Source organism: Panulirus ornatus, chromosome 57, assembly GCF_036320965.1.
Source record: "Panulirus ornatus isolate Po-2019 chromosome 57, ASM3632096v1, whole genome shotgun sequence".
NCBI lineage: Eukaryota > Metazoa > Arthropoda > Malacostraca > Decapoda > Palinuridae > Panulirus > Panulirus ornatus.
The window spans coordinates 19,123,030-19,135,572 of NC_092280.1; the positions used below are offsets into that span (position 1 = coordinate 19,123,030).

The 12,543-nt window shown below is 49.3% G+C and overlaps 1 protein-coding gene across 1 annotated transcript; it reads left to right on the plus strand.

Annotated features, from left to right (window-relative positions):
• The first annotated feature begins 3,560 nt into the window (after positions 1 to 3,560).
• LOC139766189 (uncharacterized) lies at positions 3,561 to 10,371 on the plus strand. Its single transcript, XM_071694460.1, has 7 exons — positions 3,561 to 3,763; positions 5,040 to 5,177; positions 5,395 to 6,132; positions 6,355 to 6,536; positions 9,273 to 9,394; positions 9,996 to 10,147; positions 10,303 to 10,371. Exons 1-7 carry the CDS (start codon positions 3,611 to 3,613, stop codon positions 10,369 to 10,371), a joined length of 1,554 nt encoding a protein of 517 aa, XP_071550561.1. The 5' UTR covers positions 3,561 to 3,610.
• The last annotated feature ends 2,172 nt before the right edge of the window (positions 10,372 to 12,543 follow it).

Consider the following 12,543-nt stretch of genomic DNA (forward strand, 5'->3'; position numbering starts at 1 on the left):
ATCTTTCCTCACTCATTCTCTCCATGTGCCCAAACCACTTCAAAACACCCTCTTCTGCTCTCTCAACCACGCTCTTTTTATTTCCACACATCTCTCTTACCCTTACGTTACTCACTCGATCAAACCACCTCACGCCACACATTGTCCTCAAACATCTCATTTCCAGCACATCCATCCTCCTGCGCACAACTCTATCCATAGCCCACGCCTCGCAACCATACAACATTGTTGGAACCACTATTCCTTCAAACATACCCATTTTTGCTTTCCGAGATAATGTTCTCGACTTCCACACATTCTTCAAGGCCCCCAGAATTTTCGCCCCCTCCCCCACCCTATGATCCACTTCCGCTTCCATGGTTCCATCCGCTGCCAGATCCACTCCCAGATATCTAAAACACTTCACTTCCTCCAGTTTTTCTCCATTCAAACTCACTTCCCAATTGACTTGACCCTCAACCCTACTGTACCTAATAACCTTGCTCTTATTCACATTTACTCTTAACTTTCTTCTTCCACACACTTTACCAAACTCAGTCACCAGCTTCTGCAGTTTCTCACATGAATCAGCCACCAGCGCTGTATCATCAGCGAACAACAACTGACTCACTTCCCAAGCTCTCTCATCCCCAACAGACTTCATACTTGCCCCTCTTTCCAAAACTCTTGCATTCACCTCCCTAACAACCCCATCCATAAACAAATTAAACAACCATGGAGACATCACACACCCCTGCCGCAAACCTACATTCACTGAGAACCAATCACTTTCCTCTCTTCCTACACGTACACATGCCTTACATCCTCGATAAAAACTTTTCACTGCTTCTAACAACTTTCCTCCCACACCATATATTCTTAATACCTTCCACAGAGCATCTCTATCAACTCTATCATATGCCTTCTCCAGATCCATAAATGCTACATACAAATCCATTTGCTTTTCTAAGTATTTCTCACATACATTCTTCAAAGCAAACACCTGATCCACACATCCTCTACCACTTCTGAAACCACACTGCTCTTCCCCAATCTGATGCTCTGTACATGCCTTCACCCTCTCAATCAATACCCTCCCATATAATTTACCAGGAATACTCAACAAACTTATACCTCTGTAATTTGAGCATTCACTCTTATCCCCTTTGCCTTTGTACAATGGCACTATGCACGCATTCCGCCAATCCTCAGGCACCTCACCATGCGTCATACATACATTAAATAACCTTACCAACCAGTCAACAATACAGTCACCCCCTTTTTTAATAAATTCCACTGCAATACCATCCAAACCTGCTGCCTTGCCGGCTTTCATCTTCCGCAAAGCTTTCACTACCTCTTCTCTGTTTACCAAATCATTTTCCCCAACCCTCTCACTTTGCACACCACCTCGACCAAAACACCCTATATCTGCCACTCTATCATCAAACACATTCAACAAACCTTCAAAATACTCACTCCATCTCCTTCTCACATCACCACTACTTGTTATCACCTCCCCATTTGCGCCCTTCACTGAAGTTCCCATTTGCTCCCTTGTCTTACGCACTTTATTTACCTCCTTCCAGAACACCTTTTTATTCTCCCTAAAATTTAATGATACTCTCTCACCCCAACTCTCATTTGCCCTTTTTTTCACCTCTTGCACCTTTCTCTTGACCTCCTGTCTCTTTCTTTTATACATCTCCCACTCAATTGCATTTTTTCCCTGCAAAAATCGTCCAAATGCCTCTCTCTTCTCTTTCACTAATACTCTTACTTCTTCATCCCACCACTCACTACCCTTTCTAATCAACCTACCTCCCACTCTTCTCATGCCACAAGCATCTTTTGCGCAATCCATCACTGATTCCCTAAATACATCCCACTCCTCCCCCACTCCCCCCCGCTTCCATTGTTCTCACCTTTTTCCATTCTGTACTCAGTCTCTCCTGGTACTTCCTCACACAGGTCTCCTTCTCAAGCTCACTTACTCTCACCACCCTCTTCACCCCAACATTCACTCTTCTTTTCTGAAAACCCATACAGATCTTCACCTTAGCCTCCACAAGATAATGATCAGACATCCCTCCAGTTGCACCTCTCAGCACATTAACATCCAAAAGTCTCTCTTTCGCACGCCTGTCAATTAACACGTAATCCAATAACGCTCTCTGGCCATCTCTCCTACTTACATAAGTATACTTATGTATATCTCGCTTTTTAAACCAGGTATTCCCAATCATCAGTCCTTTTTCAGCACATAAATCTACAAGCTCTTCACCATTTCCATTTACAACACTGAACACCCCATGTATACCAATTATTCCCTCAACTGCCACATTACTCACCTTTGCATTCAAATCACCCATCACTATAACCCGGTCTCGTGCATCAAAACCACTAACACACTCATTCAGCTGCTCCCAAAACACTTGCCTCTCTTGATCTTTCTTCTCATGCCCAGGTGCATATGCACCAATAATCACCCACCTCTCTCCATCAACTTTCAGTTTTACCCATATTAATCGAGAATTTACTTTCTTACACTCTATCACATACTCCCACAACTCCTGTTTCAGGAGTATTGCTACTCCTTCCCTTGCTCTTGTCCTCTCACTATTTATATATATATATACATATCATTATAAGTAATCGCTGTTTCCCGTGTCTGCAAGGTAGCGCCAGGAAACAGACGAAGAATGGCCCAACCACACACACACACACACACACACACACACACACACACACACACACACCTGCTGTAAGGAGGGAAATATATGGGTGTGCCACACTCCCCCGGCGCCGCGCCACGAACGGTACCTCCTCATTGATCTTCACCTTTCGAGCAAAAATGGCTTTCCCGAAGTTTATTGTGCGGCCATTATACGTGAGAATGGCTCTGGTGGAGGGGGAGAGAGAGAGAGAGAGAGAGAGAGAGAGAGAGAGAGAGAGAGAGAGAGAGAGAGAGAGAGAGAGAGAGAGAGAGAGAGAGAGAGAGAGAGAGAGTGAGAGAGAGAGAGAGAGATATTGGTCCTGGTAAGGTTAAGGTCTCTCGTTGATCTTATAGATACGAGGAGGGGAAATACGCGATATTGCGACCTCAAGATTAATGATGGGATTCTTGCATAAAATGACCTGTGTTACAGGTATGGCTTGTCTTGTAGAAATGACCTGTGTTACAGGTATGGCTTGTCTTGTAGATATGGCTTGTGTTACAGGTATGGCTTGTCTTGTAGATATGGCTTGTGTTACAAGTATGGCGTGTCTTTTTGAAATATGACTTGAACTGTATATATATATATATATATATATATATATATATATATATATATATATATATATATATATATATATATATATATACCTTGTCTTACAAACGGGTGTTGGCGTCTTACAAATATGGATATTTTGGCTGTGTTTCGACTCGCCCGTTTTAACGTGTCCAGGTATACACACGAGAGAGAGAGAGAGAGAGAGAGAGAGAGAGAGAGAGAGAGAGAGAGAGAGAGAGAGAGAGAGAGAGAGTTCCTCATATTCTCATTTCGTTGTGTCACAAAGTTTACATTGCTTGGCTTCCAGTGTAGCATTCAAACGTGTGTTCACTGACCACCTACACGAGTGCCTTGGCATGGCCTGTCATGCACATGATCCCGTCCATCGTCTTCCCTCCTGGCTGCAGCCCGTGCATGGCGTCATGGACTGGTGGCTCTTGGCTCTCCTGGTCCTCTTGGCTGGTCCCCAGGTCGTGGTACGGGCCATGAGTACCCCACCCCTCTCACAGGTACGACACAAGCCCCTTCCCTCACAGTTATGACCCAAACTCTTCCCTCACAGTTACGACCCAAGCCCCTCCCTCACAGGTGCGATCCAAGCCCCTCCCTCACAGGTACGATCCAAGCCCCTCCCTCACAGGTACGACCCAAGCCCCTCTCTTACAGGTACGACCCAAGCCCCTCCCTCACAGGTACGACCCAAGCCCCTCCCTCACAGGTACGACTCAAGCCCCTCCCTCACAGGTACGACCCAAGCCCCTCCCTCACAGGTACGACCCAAGCCCCTCCCTCACAGGTACGACCCAAGCCCCTCCCTCACAGGTACAACCCAAGCCCCTCCCTCACAGGTACAACCCAAGCCCCTCCCTCACAGTTACGACCCAAACTCTTCCCTCACAGGTACGACCCCTCTCACAAGGGTACGACCCGTCCCTCCTCTTAACAGATTCGACTCGTCCCTCTAACAGGTACGCCCAACTTCTCAGCGTTGACGACACGGGCTGAAGCCCAGCTGTGTCCACCAAAGGATTCATCCGCAGTCGACAAGTTGATGATGTGTGTTCCCTAGCACTGGGTGTAGGTAGGTCGGGGTTACTCGACCGGTGGGGGACTGTTGTGCCACTGAACAAGCTTGGATTATAAGGGAAAGTCGAGAGTCGACAAGCAGAGGGAGGAGGAGGTAAGTACTGTTGGTATATTCAGCAGGTGTATATCCACAGTTGCACATCATGGGTTGACTACACCCGACGGAGGTTCAGGTTATGGGTGCTCCAGATTTCGAGCGGTGCTGGATTTGACAGGCTGGTGGCACACACGACCCATGAGATTATTTGTATGTATTCATTTATGGTAATGGGACTCGTTCTCAGTATTGGAAATTGGTGAATTCTATCATTCCCTTGGATGACGAATTGAATCAGATGACGAATGGCTTTACATACGATGTGATTATAGACAAATAGCTCTAGAAATGTATAGTTTGTTCATTTCTCTCCCAGAATATATCATGAGAGATGATAGAAAATAAATCAGATCTTTGAGAAGATGGATTAACTCACAGAAGAAGGAAGGCTCACATTTCAATACTTTGTCACAAACCTTCATGTTAAAGCTGATAGACATTTGTGAGGATGAAGAGTAGATTGTCAAGGATAGTTATTCTAGAGAGACCAGACGGTCTGCCACACCCAGGGTGAGTGTGTGTGTGTGTAGGAGCAGGACCAGCGACCGCTGCCTCACGATAGCTTCCTTCTGATGCCCGATGTTGGCTTTCCCCTGCTGCAGGTCGCCCCAGGCGGTGAGGGCGCAGGCCAGCCACTGATCACGGGCTATACACAAGCTGCAGGCCGGCACTCGCAGTCAGCCACGGCCGCCGGCGACCCAGGCTTCATGCAGGACATCGGGTTCTCTCAGTTCTTCAACGTAAGTCCCACCCTCGACGTTCAGGCTGGTGAACCTCACGCTGCCTCTAGCTACGTGCCACACTGACAGATTCTGTAAAACTTGAGATATCTCGCAGGTCGATGACATCGACGTCTGTATATTCACGAGTAATTAAGAGAAATGAGGTGTTGCTGATCGAGTGGAGATTCATCATTCCTCTCCCTCTTCTTCCACACCGTCATCGTCTTCGGTACAGGATGTTGGCCTTCAGACACGTGGAAGCCACTTGGGTGTGGGGTCGCTCACCTCCCTGGATCCTAGGGCACCAATTACATCCTCACAGAGCCTCGTGAGCGGTGGGCTGAGTGGAGGTCAGTTTGGGGATGGTCCCTTCGGTCTCGGCTTCGGGTCAGCGTCAACACACCAGCAGCAGCAGCAGCAGCGGTCCAAGGCTGACCAGGGGAAGGCCTCAGACGTGAATGGCTTCATGCCCCCCAACCCGCTGTCATCCTTCAGTAGCTACAACTTCGGAGTCTCCGGCAACCCGCCAGGCACCGGCCCGTACGCCATACCCAGCTTCGGGCCGCCAGCTCACCACCACACATCCCTACCCACCTTCTACCGTCCGAGTCGGAACTATGAGAGACCAGGTCACCCTTGTGGTCACCCTGGCAGCCACCACTGCTCACCTCAGTATGATGACGGCCGCCACACACCTCAGTATGATGACGGCCACCACACACCTCAGTATGATGACGGCCGCCACACACCTCAGTATGATGACGGCCACCACACACCTCAGTATGAAGGAGGGGACTACGGTCCGACTCACCAGGAGGAGCAGCGCCGTCAGGAGAATTATTTCCCACCAGAGCAGAACGACCACTCGCATACCATCCAGGGGCACCGCTACACGAGCTCTGAGGAAGAAGGCCAGGGCGTCGTCGACAACAGCCACTGTAGGACCGTGAGGAAGGACGGTATGACGTGTGAGGTGAGCGTCTGACATGTGTAATCAAGTTGTCATAGATGTAAAGATTCTGAATGATTCTATCATGTCCCACTGTGTCCAGGACTCTCAGGTTCTTATAGCGTTGCGTATTCGTTTATAACGCTTCATGGTTTGCATACTACCAGAGACATTTACATGAGCTACCAGCTGACGGCCTGTAGATTCTCTTGAGTGACGTGGTATCGTTGCCGGCCGCGGCTGCAGGTGTGTAAGGACGAGGAGGGAGGCTCCTCGGAGCACTGCTCCCACCACAGGAGGCAGGGCGAGGACGTCACGTATGCAGACAGTCGCCAGGGGCGCCACCACCACCATGGCCCCGATGTCGACCCCGCAAGACACGCGAGCCAGCATAGCGAGGCTCGCTCCGCCTCCGTCTATATCCCGAGGTAGGTCCTCACAGCCAAGATGACCCTTGACCTGGGCCCGTATGCCAGAAAAATTCTTAGATTTCTGCTTATTTTTATGCTTTGCTGAGCAAGTGACTTAAGTGCCGCACAGAAAAGGACTAAGCGCGATGCTTAGCAAAACTTAAGCATAAGATTTAAGAAGTATGAAGTGCAGTTTGGGTCAAAATATTTGTCGTCTGCTAAGCAAATACTTAAGCGTAGGGCAGCTTTCAGAAACATGCTTAGCAAAATTCTTAAAGTTAAGCATACTCAAGCATTCTAAGAAGTGTTCTGCATACGGCCCCTGACCCTACTAGAATGGTCTGTGGCGCAGACGGGCCGGAGAAACTTAGTGATCCAGTTAATGTCCTCCTTGACCCCACCCTGGCCCCACTCGCCTGCACGGACTCCCATGTATTCCACGTTAACGTTTAAGATAGGACGTATATCGTGACTCTGGACTTTCCTCTTCCATACACTCGAGTCCCTTAGGGTCACAGGGAGATAACCCGGCCTCCACACACACACACACAGACACTAACCCCGGGCATGGTCTTCCGCTGGGGTTTCATCCTGCAGGATTTGCCCCAGTCTGAGCGAACTCTATGGTGGCCCCGTGTGACGCGGTCAGGGGACGTTGCACGGGATCAAGGCGGAGGATTACGGATTGTTTGTACGTATCACGACGAAGGAGTGTTTGGGGGAAGTGGAACGGCAAATCAGACACACACACACACACACACACACACACACACAACACACACACACACACACATACACACACACACACAAGCGAGCGCGCGATGGAGACTTGCAGAGAGAGAGAGAGAGAGAGAGAGAACTGAAAGACGACGAGAGTGTGAAATTTTCCGAAGGAACTCGGGGGATAACACATCTTTCTATACAGTTCCACGTGAAAAAGAATGAGTATCTCTCTCGCTACACGAGTCGGTCTAATGGACAAGCCTCGACCAGCGCACCTTTTTCCTCCCTGATCGCGTTTCGGTGCCTCGTAATGTTTACCTGACGAGACGATGAGAGTTAACTCGATACTTACCTCCGGCACCACAGGTTTGTTGCGCCCTGAGTCTCGAGGCTTCGGAACATAGTTCCTGAAGTTGCTTCATGAAGCTTTTTCCGAGTCGTATGTCATGAGCCAGGTACTGCCATTTCCTCTTTGACGTTCGAACCACACTGATGGTTCAGTCTCCCCTCTCTCTTTCGTCTTACACACACACTCCACTCTGCTCTTAACCTTACAGACGATGAAGACTCGGTTCCCTATGTCCACCGCCACTGACGAAGTGCTCAGCGATCCCCCTTCCCCGACAGTGAATGTTTCGGACGCTGCCAAGATTGGTGCGGGTTGGTGAGGACTCTCGTCTTGTCCTCTGGAAGGGGCTGGAACCCCATGGCAGGGCTTCAAGCCTTCTCTGTATGTGGACACTGGATCGGCCGGTGTCTTGTGGTACCCGCTCCCTCAAACGGAGATTATATTTACATGGTCCCTTCAGATCCCGCACCGCAGCTCATGCCAACTGCTTCAATAAATCCCAAATCTCATCCTTCGTGACTTGGCTTTCTCTTGACCCCGAGATGTGTTCGTGTAATATTTGAATATCTCTTTTTTTTATCTCTTTTTTTTTGCACTCGTATTCATAAGGGTCAAGCAGTTTGCTTTTGGATATCTATTTTTATACCTTTTTTTTTGCACTCGTATTCATAAAGTTCCAGCAGTTTGCTTTTGGATATCTTTTTTTTCTTATATCTTTTTTTTGCACTCGTATTCATAAGGGTCCAGCAGTTTGCTTTTGGTAGTGAATAAACCGGCCTTCAGGTAGACAGTTGACAGTGTTCATGATTTGGCTCCCAATCCCAAAATCCTTTAACTTCTCAAAGCACGAGGGTGCGACCCTTGAGCACGACGGTACGACCCTTGAGCACGACGGTACGACCCTTGAGCACGACGGCACGACACTTGAGTATGACGGTACGACCCTTGAGCACGACGGTACGACCCTTGAGCACGACGGCACGACCCTTGAGCACGACGGTACGACCCTTGAACACGACTGTACGACCCTTGAGCACGACGGCACGACACTTGATTACGACTATACGACCCTTAAGCACGTCTGTACGACCCTTAAGTACGACTGTGCGATACTTAAGCACTGCTGTACGACCCTTAAGCACGACTGTACGACACAAGTACTACTGTACGACCCTTAACACGGCTGTACGACACTTAAGCACCACTGTTTGATCCTTAAGTACGACGGTGCGACACTTAAGCACGACTACGACACTTGAGTACGACGATACGACACTTAACACGACTGCACGACCCTTAAGTACGACGGTACAACCTTTGACCACGACGGTACGACCCAAAAGTACGACAGTGCGACCTTTGACCCCGACGGTACGACCTTTGGGTATGTCTGCATAACACATGACCGCCCCACTGGGTCAGGCCAAATGCCATGCCATGATGTCCAGGGGTCGTGCCCTCCAACTCGAGACTTGGTGGCTGAGCCAGACACGGACTTATAGAACGGGAAGCTAAAAAAAATCACTTCAACTAATGTGAAAATTAGCAGTTGGTATATCTCCTTGTGTCTCAGTTCTTTTCTCTCTTCTTTCGTTTTCCTTTAGAATTAAGAGATAACAAATTACTGAAGGTTCAGCTTGAGACGTTGCTCTCCCACGTCCCTTACCTTCCCCGGGGGACAGGTCATACCGGCAGCAGCAGAAGGAGCGGCAGAAGGTCCAGAAGTGGGTGGACGAGGTGTACGCCCGACCCAGACACGTCGAGGACTTCGCCAAGGAGGTCGCTTACGACCCCTTCCCTGACGGTAAGTAAGGGGGGGGGGGAGCGTGACACAAGACCCGATGGTCTGTGTGTCCACGTTAGCTGGTGGAGGATAGTGGTAGTGTTCCACGGGTGACACAAGACCCGATGGTCTGTGTCCACGTTAGCTGGTGGAGGATAGTGGTAGTGTTACACGGGTCACACAAGACCCGATGGTCTGTGTCCATGTTAGCTGGTGGAGGATAGTGATAGTGTTGTACGGTAATAGAAGACCTGATGGTCTGTGTCGATGTTATCATCTGCTGGTGGATAGCGACAAGGTTCCAGTGGTGACGGAAGACCCCGATGGTCCATGTCGAGGTCATCTGCTGGAGGATAGTGACAGGGTTCCCCTAATCTGTGTTAGATGAAGACGATATTAAATTAGGAAGGTTCCTCTCCAACCCCCCAGCTATGGGTAGAGGGAGGATATCAAGATGGGAAGGCAGGCTCCTCTCCTCCACCACACCCACTCCTGCAGGCCTATCAACCCACAGAGGGGGATATAGCCATTGAGGAACACCACGTAATACAGCGGAACTACACGGACGTGGAACATTCAAGGGAAAACACGACTGGAAGATACTTTCTGGTGTGGTTTCTAGATTGTCGTCGCTCACGCTGCGATGAAGAACATGAAATACGTCCAGAACAGATGGTCACTGTTGACCAGGTTCCACACGCACAGATGGTCACTGTTGACCAGGTTCCACACACAGATGGTCAGCACGCCGCGCCCCCCTCATTCACCGCGACAGTTGGTGCCACGAAAGTCCTTTATTTTTTTTTTCTCAAGCCGTGTTACAGAGGTCGCCTAGCGCTAGTGTGCCGCGTATGTAGTGATGGGTCATTCCAGTGTTCTGTAGTGACCGAGAAACGTGAACCGAGGGTCATTTTTCACATCTCCTGCAGGTGGTGGACACGCCCTACTGGGGACTTCGAGTCATCGTGTTCACACTGGGGGGAAAAAAAGGGAAGTAGAATGAGAGTGAGTTACAGCAGTGTGTGTGTGTGTGTGTGTGTGTGTGTGTGTGTGTGTGTGTGTGTATGTGTGTGTGTGTGTGTGTGTTTGTGTGTGTGTGTGTGTGTGTGTGTGTGTTTGTGTGTGTGTGTGTGTGTGTGTGTGTGTGTGTGTGTATGTATGTGTGTGTGTGTGTGTGTGTGTGTGTGTGTGTGTGTGTGTGTGTTTGTGTGTGTGTGTGTGTGTGTGTGTGTGTGTGTGTGTGTGTGTGTGTTTGTGTGTGTGTGTGTGTGTGTGTGTGTGTGTGTTTCTTCGTTTATGAGGTTTATTTTTCGTCCTCCTTCCAGTGGTGTATTTATTTCTGTGTGGCGCAATTAGCTGTGTTGCTTATTTTCAACCCTCGTCTTGATTTCTATCAATGTTTTATAGCCAAGTTTGGTGACCAGCCTTGGCTGGGCCAGTCGAGGAGAATGGCTGGAGGTGGGTGGGGGATTGGTTAGTGGGTTGGTTGGTTGGTTAGTGGATTGGTTGGTTGGTTGGTTAGTAGACTGGTTGGTTGGTTAGTGGGTTGGTTGGTTAGTGGATTGGTTGGTTAGTGGGTTGGTTGGTTGGTTAGTAGATTGGTTGGTTGGTTAGTGGGTTGGTTGGTTAGTGGATTGGTTGGTTGGTTAGTAGATTGGTTGGTTGGTTAGTGGGTTGGTTGGTTAGTGGATTGGTTGGTTGGTTAGTGGGTTGGTTGGTTAGTGGGTTGGTTGGTGGGTTGGTTGGTTGGTTAGTGGGTCGGTTGGTGGGATGGTTGGTTAGTGGGTTGTTTGGTGGGATGGTTGGTTAGTGGGTGGGTTGGTTGGTGGGTTGGTTGGTTGGTTAGTGGGTCGGTTGGTGGGATGGTTGGTTAGTGGGTTGTTTGGTGGGATGGTTGGTTAGTGGGTGGGTTGGTTGGTGGGTTGGTTGGTTGGTTAGTGGGTCGGTTGGTGGGATGGTTGGTTAGTGGGTGGGTGGGTTGGTGGGTTGGTTGGTTGGTTAGTGGGTCGGTTGGTGGGATGGTTGGTTAGTGGGTGGGTGGGTTGGTTGGTTAGTGGGTCGGTTGGTGGGATGGTTGGTTAGTGGGTTGTTTGGTGGGATGGTTGGTTAGTGGGTTGGTTGGTGGGTTGGTTGGTTGGTTAGTGGGTCGGTTGGTGGGATGGTTGGTTAGTGGGTGGGTGGGTTGGTGGGTTGGTTGGTTGGTTAGTGGGTCGGTTGGTGGAATGGTTGGTTAGTGGGTGGGTGGGTTGGTTGGTGGGTTAGTGGGTTGGTTGGTTGGATAGTGGGTTGGTTGGTGGGTTGTATGGGCTTTATTATAAACGCTTCTCGACTGCCATTAACGACCACTTGGGCTATTAACGCACTCAACCTTCAAATTGTAACCACAAGTTGCAGAAAAAAAGAAAAAAAAGAAATCATTTACCATCTTCCCATGTTCAAGATAATGATCGCTTCATTCATACACACCGTACGTAGGAAGCCCCATGTGTGTGTGTGTGTGTGTGTGTGTGTGTGTGTGTGTGTGTGTGTGTGTGTGTGTGAGAGAGAGAGAGAGAGAGAGGGAGAGAGAGAGAGAGAGAGAGAGAGAGAGAGAGAGATTTGACCGTGAGAAAAATGTTTTCTACTCGATAGGAGTTGAAGACTGATTGACGGGGGGGGAACACACACACACACACACACACCCCTCCACCCTCTCGTGGGTGAGCCAGCGGACCATAACATAATGGGAGGGCACCGTCTGCTGGACACGTCCTGGTCAACCTCCACTGTGTGTGTGTGTGTCTCTCACAACCTGAACTGATGGAGAAGGCTGTGGTCCCGTTAACAGTTATAGAAAAAAAAAAAAAAAACAGAGGTGGTAAAAAATCACTGTTTGGTTTTTACCGGGGTCTGATCACCCCCGTATATCCTTTACCGGGGTCTGATCACCCCCGTATATCCTTTACCGGGGTCTGATCACCCCCGTATATCCTTTACCGGGGTCTGATCACCCCCGTATATCCTTTACCGGGGTCTGATCACGCCCGTATATCCTTTACCGGGGTCTGATCACCCCCGTATATCCTTTACCGGGCTCTGATCACCCCCGTATATCCTTTACCGGGGTCTGATCACCCCCGTATATCCTTTACCGGTGTCTGATCACCCCCGTATATCCTTTACCGGTGTCT